This window comes from Cornus florida, unplaced genomic scaffold, assembly GCF_030987335.1.
Source record: "Cornus florida cultivar Cherokee Brave unplaced genomic scaffold, ASM3098733v1 CherokeeBrave_3.0.0_Hap2_Chr06, whole genome shotgun sequence".
NCBI lineage: Eukaryota > Viridiplantae > Streptophyta > Magnoliopsida > Cornales > Cornaceae > Cornus > Cornus florida.
This window is the reverse complement of record NW_026775576.1, coordinates 96,884,129-96,896,965: the sequence shown is the minus strand read 5'-3', so window position 1 is coordinate 96,896,965 and position 12,837 is coordinate 96,884,129. Positions and strand designations below refer to the sequence as shown.

Here is a 12,837-nt window from a genome sequence, read left to right as displayed (position 1 = left end):
TCTGTTAATATTTGTATTATTTATTGACAACAAAATATTGCTTGACTCCATTTATTTGAGTCTTAAAATTTTTGTCATTACTCTTTGTTTTTTCATTCTAAAATTACTTTTCAGCAATATGATTAAAGAACAATTATTTCAAAATTGCAAGTTTATCACTATATTCACCATGCTATTTTTATAATGAACTCCCTTTCTTCTCCAATTTATTTGTATTTATATTTTTTTAACAAATAACTCATACATTCAATTTGCTTTCATGTTCAATCTTTTACTTTAAAATTTACAAGAGATGTTATAAGTTACAATATCTCACACCTTAAACGAAGATTTCTTATTTATGTACAAAATGGGATGTAAGACTTGAGAGAAGGTGAACTTGGAGACCCTTCAATAATAGAAACATTTTGCATTAAACTAACTCTTTTTATTAGAGTCATGATGTAGTGATGGGGGTACATGCCACCTCTCAGATTTGTCTAATTTTAGGACTTTATGTCATGATTTGATAACAAGAAGTCCACAACAACTCACTATTTTTAGTCAATGAGTAAGAACTGGCCTTAGTTTTGATACTTTTGAAATTCAAATCACCAATTTATAATATATGAATGAAATATTAGTGTTATAATGCAATGCTTTGTGGTATCATTTGAGATTAATAATTAGTTTCTTCATATTTTAGATTAACTCTACATTCCCGATTTAGAATGGGGTGGTGTATTTAATTTTATTTTTGTTGTAAATTAAATTGACTTATAATCGATCGAAAAATTATTATATAATTTTGAATATGATGACATATAAATAAATTTGTCAAAACTTTATTCAATTTTATGCTTGAAGGTGAGCAATAAATTGATGGAACCAATAGCCCAATACCATATAATAGTTTCCTCCTTACTGACCTGGGACTTATTGTCATAACGGGACTAATTTCAGTGGAATAAAAGAAGTATACCAAAATAATAATAATAATGATGATAATAGTCCTCATTGTGATTCGAACACCGGACCTTTTTAAGAAACGAACAATCGCGCCACAATTGAGTCCACTCGTTCACTTACTTTCCCGCGCCATTACATCTCAACCGCCTCAGGGATTTGAGTTTTCAGCAATGCCCTTCAAAACCCTAGAAAAAAGCGAAACTTGCTGAAACCGTGTCTACAGTACGTTTCTATCTCCATGGCCTCTGCTTCTACATCGAATCAATCAATCGACAGCAACAATGCTTCGTTATCTCATTTTCAAAAAACAGTAAAGTTTGATTCCCGAAACACTTTCAAATCAAAAACCCATTTCATCCCATGATATATGTTTGATTTTGTTTTGATTTTCATCTTGTTTCCGATAATAAAAGGTTTGCTTGCAAGATTGGTGGTTCATTAAGGTCGAAACGGACGTCGGAGAGAAGAGACTCGCTATTGCTGGGTTTACTTCTGGAGAGTAAGGCCTTCCTTTCTTAGGGTTATCTTATATTCACGATTCATGGTGACGTTGCTGGGCAAAATGCATGGTAGTAGGAGAAATTGTGCTTCTTGTATATGGTTTTGATGTTTTGAGCTTAGAGTGGTAATTTCGTAATATTTGGCATCACTGTACTTGTGAACACCATTTCGAATTTGAGGTTTCGTGATTAATATGATTTATTGGTTTGCATTTATGTGTCTCATCTTTTAAAGGGGTGTGCAATGCTTACCTCATGCTTGTGCCTTTGGCAAGTAGTTGTGATTGGATCGAGGGAGGGGATCTATGGACCATCCGGTGCCCCAAAGGCACCAAAATGGTGCCATGGCGCGAAGCCCACGTGGGGGCTGCATGAGACTTTATTAGAGCTAGGAATTTAGAAGAACATAAGACCTCAAACATGGTGAGAGTAAGAGCACGCAGTATGTGATGGCCACTTTCTTTACTTCAGTTGTGTCCACAATTTTTGGTTACATTTCCTTTTCTTGTTTTTCTAAAACTCTTTAGGTTTTAAACTCTGATAGTCTATAATATGAAACCTTGCTTTCCCCACTTGGACCATTCTGTATCAGTGGAAGTGTCTTGCATACAAGATTTTTGGCATAAATGGACAAAGGTTTAAGGTTTTTTTTTTTGTTCGTAGTTGGTACTCACACACACATGCCTCCACCGAGACTCAAACCCCTGACCTCCCTTTGGGAAGTAGGGGTCCGGAACCGCTAGGCCTGGCCTGTTAGTGACAAAAAGTTTTACAGTTGTTTTGTTATTTTATTGATATATCATTATTCTTCTTCCCATACACTGTTTATACAAATTACAGCCAGGTGCACTTTCTGGATTATAACGAGCTTTACTAACAACTTACTGCAGCTTCCACATTTTAACTTGCTTTAGATTTCTAGCAGATACGGAAATTCTATTATTTCTGTTTTCTGGAATATATTTACTTGCTGTAGGCAACAAGCTCGGCGAGTTTTCTCTTCTGCACCAATCCATAGGAGATTCGATGTCTTCACTCTTGAGACAGTTGATGGGATATTCATAATTACTAAGGGCTTCATAAACAAGGTCCGCACAGAAGAAAATGGGTTTCCTGCCGAGGTATGATAAGCATGGTTTTAAGTTAATCAAAGGTTAGGTAAAGAATATGATTATATGAATGGCAGGTGTCAGAGTTTCAATGAGAGGGATATGAATGTGGATTGGGGGCATTTTCCTTATTTTATTTTATGTTTTCCCCTTCAATTAGTGACAGGTGTTCCTGTGCTTGTTGTTTTTTATAAAATTACCAGACAACTAAATCATCATGTGACGAGTGTAGGGACCTCATTCTCACATCATAAGGATATAAAATGTTCAATGAAATGCCTTTTAATTGCCAACCTTTTTTTTATTTACTCGTTAGAGACTAATTAATCTTAGCTATAGATCCGTTTTAGCTTGAGGTGTTCCTAAGTTTATTTTATATCAAAGCGCCATACAACTAAATCATCATATCACTATCACGTGACAAGTGTGGGGACCACACTTCTAGGCCCCATTTGGGGGAGCTTCTTGAAGCCTCAAAAAGCCCTTCCAAGTCAGAAATGTTTATTTGAAAAAAATTGTGATGTTTGGTTACACATATGTAAAGGACTTTCTCGAAAAGTTAATGGTCAAAAAGCCCATTTTAGAGAAGTAAGAAAATGTTACTTTTGAAACCTCCTTTTAAGAAGCCAATTTTTTTTAAGGATAAATTTATCATTTTACTAATTTGCCCATGTACTTTTGATAGATTGACAATATTGTCCTATATTCTTTCTTGGTCCTTCATTCCATCACTACCACCTTCTATCACCACCACCATTGCCCTCGCCTTCCACCATTGCTTCCTTCACACATTTTATTGGAGGCTTGCAATAATTGTCTAGGATGAAGGATATTATTGTCAAGAAAAAAATAATCTATAAGTAAAAGTAAATTTAAGAAATGTGCTCGCCAATCGTCTTTTTCTTACGAATTCCTTTTAATAAATTCATTTCACGAAGGCCTTGTCGATGAAGGACTTTTAATATGAGAAAGTTCTCCCAAATGGGGCCCTAATTTCTATGTTTGTAGAATGTTACAAGAAACATTCATCGGTGCCAAGTTTTTTCTATTAATAATGGAAAACCAAAGTTTTAGGTGACTAAACTACTGATGTAGAAAAACAAGTAGCCAAAACTAAGTATAAAATGTTAATATATGAACTACCTTACTAAGATCTTTGCTGGTTAGTTGGACTCTTGGAGCAAATTTGTCACTTTATCATTGAAGGTGCATGAAAATGGCTCAATATGTGAAATTAGGAAGCTGGCATGGTTGGGGAAGTTGATGAGACAACCGGTGGCAAAGTTGTCCAATTGCAGTTACTGACTCTAGTGGTCAAAACATTTTTGTGGAGTGTCATAGTGCTTCACAGTGCCACAGTTGTGTTCTGGAGCCTTGGTGACTTGAAATCAAAGCAATCAAGAAGCTGTCCAAGTGCTGTTTGATTTGTGTAACTAAGGTGACAATTCAGATGCATTACTTGAAAGATGAACTCTGCCTGTGGTTAAGTTAATATGACTTATGGCTTATATTTTCTTGGAGTCTTGGCACCATAAGTTCATCTAAAGACTCATGTCGCACAAGCATTGACTCTGCGAAACTAAAGAATTATGATTCTGAGAAACATGATAATGTTTATTATTTTGTTCATAGTTAATCTAGTGAGGGATGGTATGTCAAACATGAAGTTATTGTAAGGCAAATAAAACGAAATATATAAATAATTTATCTTCGTCATATTTTTACTTTTGAAATTTTGATGAAGCTTTCGCTGATGAGTTGTAAAATACATCAAAATTTTGCGCGCCTGGATCCTTGAACTTTATGGTTGCATTTACATGTTTATTTTAGAGTTTAGACATGATACAATATTGCAATTTGATTTTGTCAAAATTCCAAATGAAGTTTCTATATTAAATCTTACCCTGAACAGGTCTTCAATCATTTTGTTTTTGGATTTCCTCCATACTGGGAGGAATATGCTGAAAAGTGTTTTGGAGGAGGATTTACCAACGAGGCTGTTTCAAGAAGTAACTTGAGTCATGACAAGTTATCCACACATTCAGGAGGTATTATACACATGCCATTTTGTTTTGTTGATGTTGAGTTACTATGCAGAATTTTGTCTCAGACATGATAATTCTGAAATTCCTATGTTAACATTTTCTCTTCTGTTATGCTGAAAATTTGTAGCTGTTGCTGGCACAAAAGACTATAGTGAAGCAACTCCAAAGAAAAATGAGAAGCTTATTGGTGAAGAAAGCCATGGCAGTGATAAAATGGGTGTGGGATTAGAAGACTCTGGAATAATCTTGTCAGCAATGGAGCAACACAGCCTCAGGGATGGTTCTTGGAATATAGTTTCATTTGAAATTACGAAAGCATGTCCTTCTCAAGTTGTGCCTAAGATAATCATTGGTGATGCCTTGAAAAGTTCTGACCTGCATAATAATGTGACTGACTTCTTAAGTTGTGTTGAAGATGAAACAATTTTTGATATTGGTTCAAGTTCTTCTATTGGTGTCAAAGGTACCATAGGAAGCTGTTCTTTAACATCAAAAGATGAGGGCCAAGATGATCGATTAAAGAGTGCTGTAGCAAATGTTGGGATTGAATCAGGAGGCAAAAGTATCTTGAATGTCTTTAATGCTGGATTTCAAGAGCCTACAGACGATATAACTGTAAGTAATTTAGATGCTGGGTGTATCAAAGATGGTTCTGTTATGATTTGTGGCTTTCTCATATTGATATTGATCCAAAATGGGAACAAAATCATGGAAACATTATGTTTCAGGATGGTATGGAGGGCGAAAACACAAAAGAGTCTGTCAAGTCCTCCATTAGGATTGATGGCGCAATCCGTAAAGATGTTGACAAGAAAGAGAGCAATGCTAAAGAAGCAAATGCATCTAGGAAGAAGACTCAAAGGAAATTTACATATGTTAGTAAGCTGTTCTTATTTTTGATTTTCAAATTATTTTGTTCTCCTTTATTTGATGAGCTTATCTTACTAATATTAAGCCCTCCCTTATTGTGGTATTGTCATTTTTTATTATGTGAATTTGATATTGCTAAATTGGAACATAGCGCTGAAAAAATGATGAGCTAGAATCAACAGATTAATTATTTGAAAAGTTATTTAACTGAAATCAAAAGTAACGGTCTTCGCTTCATCAAGATGAATTTGTTTTGCAGATAATAAGTGGCACCATTGACTATGTCCAATGACATTGCTAATAATGACGTGACCTGTTCTTTATCACTGTGATTGGACATCAATATTTGAGAATCTAGTGCAATTATTATGTCAGTAATTAAGTATTCATCGGGACTATAGACTTTAGAGCCCGTTTGGAATTGCTCCCCTACCACTAAAAAGCGCTTTCATCTAAAAAAAAATTGCCGGTTAGATTTGTTTGGTGACAAAAAAAAGTATTTTTAGATGGTAGAGATTTTGTTAAAAAGGCGCATTTACTTGAAGCTAGAAATCATAACTTTTAGAATTGCGTTCTAGGTAGAGGTACTTAACTACTTTTTTTAGACCATCTAATCCCTCTGTTTTTTATATAAATACAATTCTATCCCTTGTATTATATATTGATTATGCAAAAAAAAAATCTGTTACTGCTGATTAGCGCCACCGATCTGCTTCTTCTCCGCCACTGTTCTCATCGTATCTGGTAAGCCGTAGAGATACTATAGGCCCCGTAGAGTGAAAATATAGTAAATTAGTGTACCCATATAGTAAATTAGTAATAAAGTGCTTTGAGACAACATTGTTTCCAAACAAATTTAAAAGTGCTTTAAGTATAAAAAATACTTTATACAATTCATTGCCAAACACATAACATACTCGTTACTGACAACAGTTTTGTGACAGCTCTACTACTAAAAACGCTTTCATCATTCTAACAGCAATCGCAACAGGCTCTTACTAGTTCTGGTACCTTTATGTTTTGGTGTGCTATCGGCTTTTAGTGTCTTATGATGAACATGATACTGTTTCCAAGGGTCTTTGAGATGGTTTTTATAAGTAAAAGAGGGTCAAAATTATCTCTCGTAAAATTATGTCTTAAAATAATGTATAAAAAGGAAAAGATTTATTCTATGCATAGGGCTGCAATCGAGCCAAGCCAAGCCGAGCTATAATGTGCTCGAGTATGGCTCGGCTCAAGTGATAGAATGCTCAAGCTCGGCTCGAGCTCGAGCCGAGCCGAGAAATTTTGGTTCAAGCTCTGCTCAGCTCTGTTCAACGAGCCTCGAGCCGAGCTCGAGCTATTTAATTTTTTTTTTTTTATAGCATCTAACAGATCTTAAAATAAATAAAATGAGAGAAATAGATTTGCAGCAATAAAAAGAGAGAAGTTTGAGAGAAAAAGAGAAAGAAAGTGATAAATTTGATCGAAAATTAAACTTACCAATGTTGATTTTAATGGAAAAAGTTGAGAGATGCACAGATCAATAGTAAACCCCAAAATCTATACTAAAAATCTATTTGGATGAAAGACAATTAATACATAAAAATCAAATATAATAAGAGAAAGAGAGAGAAGTAAGATTCCATGACAAAAAACAAATTGTTGAGTGTGTTGCCGTTGCTGCGTGGGCTACTTATAATTTTAGAAAAAAGAAAGATGATTAGGGTTAGACATAAGACATGTGCTTGGGTTTGATTGCACAGATGGGCTTGTGTTTGATTGTACAGATGGGCTTGGTTTTTGTTTTAAAATGAATAAATGGTAAAATTGGGTCTAAAATATAACTAAAAAATTTAATAGGCTTGTGTTTGATTGTACAGATGGACTTGGTTTTTGTTTTAAAATGAATAAATAATAAAATTGAGTCTAAAACATAACTAAAAAATTTAATGGGCACGTGGACTAAGCCTTCGTAACATAAAATTATATATTATAATTGGATGTGTGTGTGTGTATATATATATATATATTATAATTGAGCCCACACAAAATTGTACATTTACACAATTACGAAAAAAATATATTAGTTAAAGTGGAGCAATTCAAATAGTACAGTTTATCTATATATATATAGGTATCGAACAACAATCATGCAACAAAAGTTAACAAAAGATCTGGTCTTGATTGATAAAATTAGAATGAACCCCATACATAAAATTAGAATGAATGAAAGATCTAAATAAAACCCTAGAATAGACGGTAATGCTTTGCAGACGATGGGATCAAACGGAAGCAATGGATCTGAAGTGTCTAATTTAGGGAAAAGGCGATTGAGCATCTTACACTGGCCGCCGATTATAGATTCTCCTGGATCCGATTCTGCTAGTCGATGGCACTCGTCAATTCTTTCTCTGAACCAGTGATGAATATATAGAGTCAATTTTATATATACACGCACGTATATCTCTCTATAATGGAGAGATGAAGTATGTCGTCGTTTTTCCTGGGAAGCCCGTTTAAAGAAATACTAGTAAATCTTTGGGCCTATTTGTTTTGTGACCCCGATAAAAGTTCCACTACTCACTCGAAAAACATAAATTTGTTTTTAAAGAATCATATAATTGAAATTTTAAAAAACAATTTCCATAAAACTGAATTTGTTCAGTTGTTTTGATTTCAATCATCACCAAACAAGTGGGTTAATCCTCTCACTTTCTCACAAGCACTGGGGAAAGAATTTTTATTTTTTTTCCCTCCTTTAAATGCGAATATTAATTGTTTTCTTTTATTGCTATTATTATTATTATTTTGAAAATTTATAATCACTGAGCTAGTGAGTCCACTAGTCTAAAAAAAAATTCTTCTACTGAATTTATAATAGGGTCAAGTGCAAAAAACACCCCTCAAGTTTTAATTTGGTGTAATCAAGTCCCTCTGGCACATTTAAAACCAAATTTGACAGAAGTACCCTTAGTCAACAATTTTATAAAATATATAAAAATACAAAATTTTGTAAAAAGACGAAAAAGAACAATTCTGTAATCAATTTTCAATTTGGTGCAATCAATTTTGCACACCCATTCTGTAATTCAATCTGGGCATCGAGAACATAGCCTCATCCAACATTAAAGATGACCTTGAGTATGTTTTTCTCTCTCATGAGAGTTCTTAGGTGAGCTGAGGTTTCTCTGTGTGATCAGAGCGTTTTTTCTCTTTTCTTCCCCTGGGTGTTTTCAAAGTTTGGGTTTCTTCCCCTGGCCATTTGTTTGTCCACGTCAGGTTTTTGTCTGTGGTCATGCTTTCTGTGGCCATGCTTTATAGGTTATGGTTGGTTGATGCAAGGGATTTCCTATCGTCGGCTTCGCTATTTAGGAAAGGCGAGTTGTTTTCATGGTCCCGCGTACCGGAATTCCTTTCTTGTTTCAGGTTGTTGCGCGTTGGACGTGTTCTTAAAGCAGGTTGGCTGCTCATTTCTCTTGCTCTGTTCAGAGCTGCTTCTCCTCCGGCCGCAATTGACTATGGGTCGTGGTTTCTTGTTGCCGGTCATTTCTATGAGGATGGTTATCCTTCGGCGCTTCGAGTTTCTTATGTTTTTTATTCTTGGTGGTGCTTTGTTTCTGACGATGCTTTCCTTACTGGTGCTTTACCGGCGTTTGGTCAATTCCCTTGGTTTGGTGATTGTGTAAGCGTTAGGGCTCCTCAGTTTTCTCGGCGTTTCCTGTGGTGTCTTTTCTCAATCCTTCTTATGCGTGTTGGTGCTGGACATCACATGAACATTGTCAAGCCTTTTTGTTTTGTGCGGTCAGGATTGTGCAGGGTCTTTCCGTATCTGTTTGTATTACTTGTTTTGTATTGTCGAGGCGTTCTCCAGTTGTGCACTGCACTGTTATGTGTCAGAAAGGGATGCAACAAGTTAATAGCTGGTTTGAGGTCTGTGGCGTTGCCGTCACGCAGCTATGCTACCATAAGCTTCTGGAGTTCGCTTTTTTCTTTGCGTGGCTGTTGTTGCAATATGAGTATCATTATAATGGGACCCATGGTCTTTTCTATTTTCAACATGATATGGGCCACTTTGAGCAGTGGTTTGCTTTGTCCAGGGTCTTTTGTGTGTTGTCTATTTTCTAGGGATGGTCTATGTATGTTTGTGGTATCTGTCGTTTGTAAGTTTATGGTTGTTTGTGTTGCTCTATTATAAGTGCCGTTAGGCTTTGCCAGGGAAAAAAAATAAAAAATAAAAAATAATAATAATAAAAAAAAAAATTGGGCATCGAGACTGTCATAAAAGACGGGTAGCTTGGAGGCGACTGTGAACTATGACGAATCCATAGCATCCAGAAAATTGAGACCCATCAAGTCGTGAACTATGACCCGATTGAGGCACATGACGCCAGTGAAACAGAAACCAGAAGGCATTCCATTATTCTTAGTATTCTATCTTGCCAAGACGAGATAAGTGGAACAAACAAAAGGCTTGAAGGAATTTGTTGACCAGCAGTGTAAATAAATAATAAGCTAAGTGTGCGTATAAGTTGAGCCAAATGCAAGAGGCACACACTAATGGAAGCGGGAGTAAGGGGAATGGGCCTCCTTACACATCAAAATGAAAGAAAAATAGTAGAATTGGGCATGAAGGGTGAACCATATAGCTTGGGGAGGCAATGGTGGAACTTTTCATATCCCGCTTGCAAGCTCAACGTCAGATCAGTGGTTGTGGTGATGGTGCTGCCGCCACTCACTACCGCCTTTGATTACTTCTCGATGGAGAGATGTCGGATTACAGCATTGATGATGGAGGCGCCGCCACCCACACTATCCCCAAACCCATAATTGGGCAATAGAAATCAACGGAGAGAGAGAATGGAGACGAAATCACGCCATATCCTCACCGCTTCTGTAACAACCCGAACCCGTAGGTCCGAATTGTTAGCTGGGTTCTTACCCGAACCCGATAATATCCAAGGGTAAAACGGTCAACTAAGGTGTGGTAATAAATAATATAACTCTAAATGAGTCTAAATAGGTCATCATAATTCATAAGTCATAAGGGTCATTTAAACTCATGACACAAGGTCCTAGACATAAGAATGAGAATTTCACACAATTGCCCCTTTATTTTCAAAGAATTCTGGAGCAGTTCACACTAAAAAGGTTATAACTCTTTCTACGATTGGAATATTTGAGTGAAATTAATTTCATTGGAAAACTAACTTAAAATCCTTGAAGTTAGACTCAAATTTGATCCAATATGGAGTTAAAATGAGTGAGATATGATCATTTGAAATCTGGGATTCAAAGCTATCACAATTTCATTTTGGCAGACCTGTGAGTGCTACATCGGTCGACCGAAATGACCCACCGATCGACCGGTTGTGACTCTGGAGTGTCCTAGGCTATTGGTTTCAATTTCAAATGATACCAGTCAACCAAAATGGCTTACTGGTCGACCGAAATAGCCTAAAATTGCGAGTTTCTCATTGTTTAAGTGCCTAAACAGTTTGGTAACCCAATGGCTTCACTTGTGACATCTAATATGGTTAAAATCTGTTCCAGAACATCCATAAACAGGCTCACATTGATAAGATAATATTCGTACATCATAATGAGATTAAATTACATCATTATACAACAGAATAAATTCAATTACATTGAACATAGATACATGAACTTCAATTTATAAACTTTCTAACTATGTAAAACATGTGAAAACGTCTTATCCACTTCGTCGCTCCTAAAACCCTGAAAATGTTTAAGATAAGAGGGTTAAGCACCACCGCTCAGTAGAGAATGCCTAAATGGCGTATCCTCAAGTCAAGTAAGCATGACACATAGCATAAAAGAGCATAATAAAATGAGTGAATTTTAACACATTTTCCATTATCCCACACAATTATAATCTGAATAATGACTTTACTTTAGCAACAATTTAACAAGAAATCCTCATTAACAACTAAGCAACACACAGGTAATATTGATCTCAATTTAAGTAACAACTTAACAAGCAATAATCATAAACGAAACCTATAGTCCAATTCAACCAAATTCATGTAAAATTTTAGCATGCTTTTAAAGGGAAACACAATAATCACTTATAAGGACTTAGGACTACACAAGTTAGACAACCCCTACCTCAAAATGTGCTAGCCAAACAAGCCCTTAAGCTTCCTAATTTTCGAAGCCCCTCTAAACCCTTGCATGAATGGTGTTAAAAGAAAGCCCCCTTCATGCTTGTAATTTTCCCTTTTATAGCTTCACCTAAATCCTAACATAAGTCACTCAAAATGAAACTTGAAAGTATGTAGACATGAATATAGAAATATAAAGAGAGAGAGAGATTCATTATGCCGAGGAGAAAAGAAGAGGAAAATGTTGTGGTCAACTTTTGACCTTGTGGCTAATGGCTTGCCATTTGTCACCAGTGGCTACTATTTTTTGGTTGGCTTACCTTTTTGCCATTGCACTTTCAATGTAACTTCTTCCATGTCTCATTAAATATCTCCCACCAAAATAAATACGCACACACACACACACACACATATATATATGCATGTGAAATGATTACAATGCCCCTCACTTAAAATAAGAAAACCGGGAGAAGTTCCAGAACCCAAAATCATATTGACTTCCAAAAATTCTAAAAATTGTCTCGTCGCCTCTAAATGACTTAAAATAAATAAAAATTACATCTCTAAAATTCTCGACTCAAGAAAATGACCAAAACGACCCTCGGGGCTTGCATGAAACGCAAAACGAGACAAGGATTAAAATAATCCAGGAAAGTCAAATAAATTCTAGAAAAAATAGAAAATAGGAAAAATCGGTAACATTATAGCCTCATGGGCCTTTTGCAGCTACAAATCCGTCTCTTATATCGGCGGTTTCCCCTGCCACCTCGATTGAGTTGCCGTTGAGCAAAAAGGACGGGACGGCAATGAAGGCTCGACGACGTGAAGGTTGGGAGTGGCAAAGAGAGTGGATCTCGATTCCCTTTCGCAGACCCATTGATCCTGGGTTCACAATCTTGGCATTGAGATCCACCCACCGCCACCTCCACCTCCAATCCACAACCCACAAGCCATCGATACCGCCGATGGTACCCTGATTCGCAGCCGCCGTGTATATATATAGAGATATATGTGTGTGTGTGTATTTATATATATATATATATATATGTATGAATGGATGAGATTGATGTGTGTGTGTGTGTATATATGAATCTCATCCATTCATATATACACACACACACACACATCAATCTCATCCATTCATATATATATATATATATATATATATATATATATATATTGTGTGCGCGCGCGTGTGTGTATATGGTGTGAGGAGGAGGAGAAGGTTGTACCATTAAGCGATGGTTAAAGAAGAAGAAAA

General features: G+C 36.0%; 1 protein-coding gene across 1 annotated transcript; it reads left to right on the top strand.

Annotated features, from left to right (window-relative positions):
* The first annotated feature begins 1,094 nt into the window (after window positions 1-1,094).
* Window positions 1,095-12,553, top strand: LOC132314671 (uncharacterized). The gene is made up of 7 exons (XM_059813502.1): window positions 1,095-1,258; window positions 1,362-1,447; window positions 2,425-2,569; window positions 4,470-4,605; window positions 4,730-5,477; window positions 8,776-9,536; window positions 12,303-12,553. The coding sequence occupies exons 1-7, from the start codon at window positions 1,187-1,189 to the stop codon at window positions 12,551-12,553; spliced, it is 2,199 nt and encodes a 732-aa protein (XP_059669485.1). The 5' UTR covers window positions 1,095-1,186.
* The last annotated feature ends 284 nt before the right edge of the window (window positions 12,554-12,837 follow it).

Coding starts and splice junctions, on each gene's coding strand:
- LOC132314671 (XM_059813502.1), top strand. CDS start 1,187: ATGGCCTCTGCTTCTACATCGAATCAATCAATCGACAGCAACAATGCT. Junction 2,570..4,469: donor AAAATGGGTTTCCTGCCGAG/GTATGATAAGCA, acceptor TACCCTGAACAG/GTCTTCAATCATTTTGTTTT. Junction 9,537..12,302: donor ATGGGCCACTTTGAGCAGTG/GTTTGCTTTGTC, acceptor GGCCTTTTGCAG/CTACAAATCCGTCTCTTATA.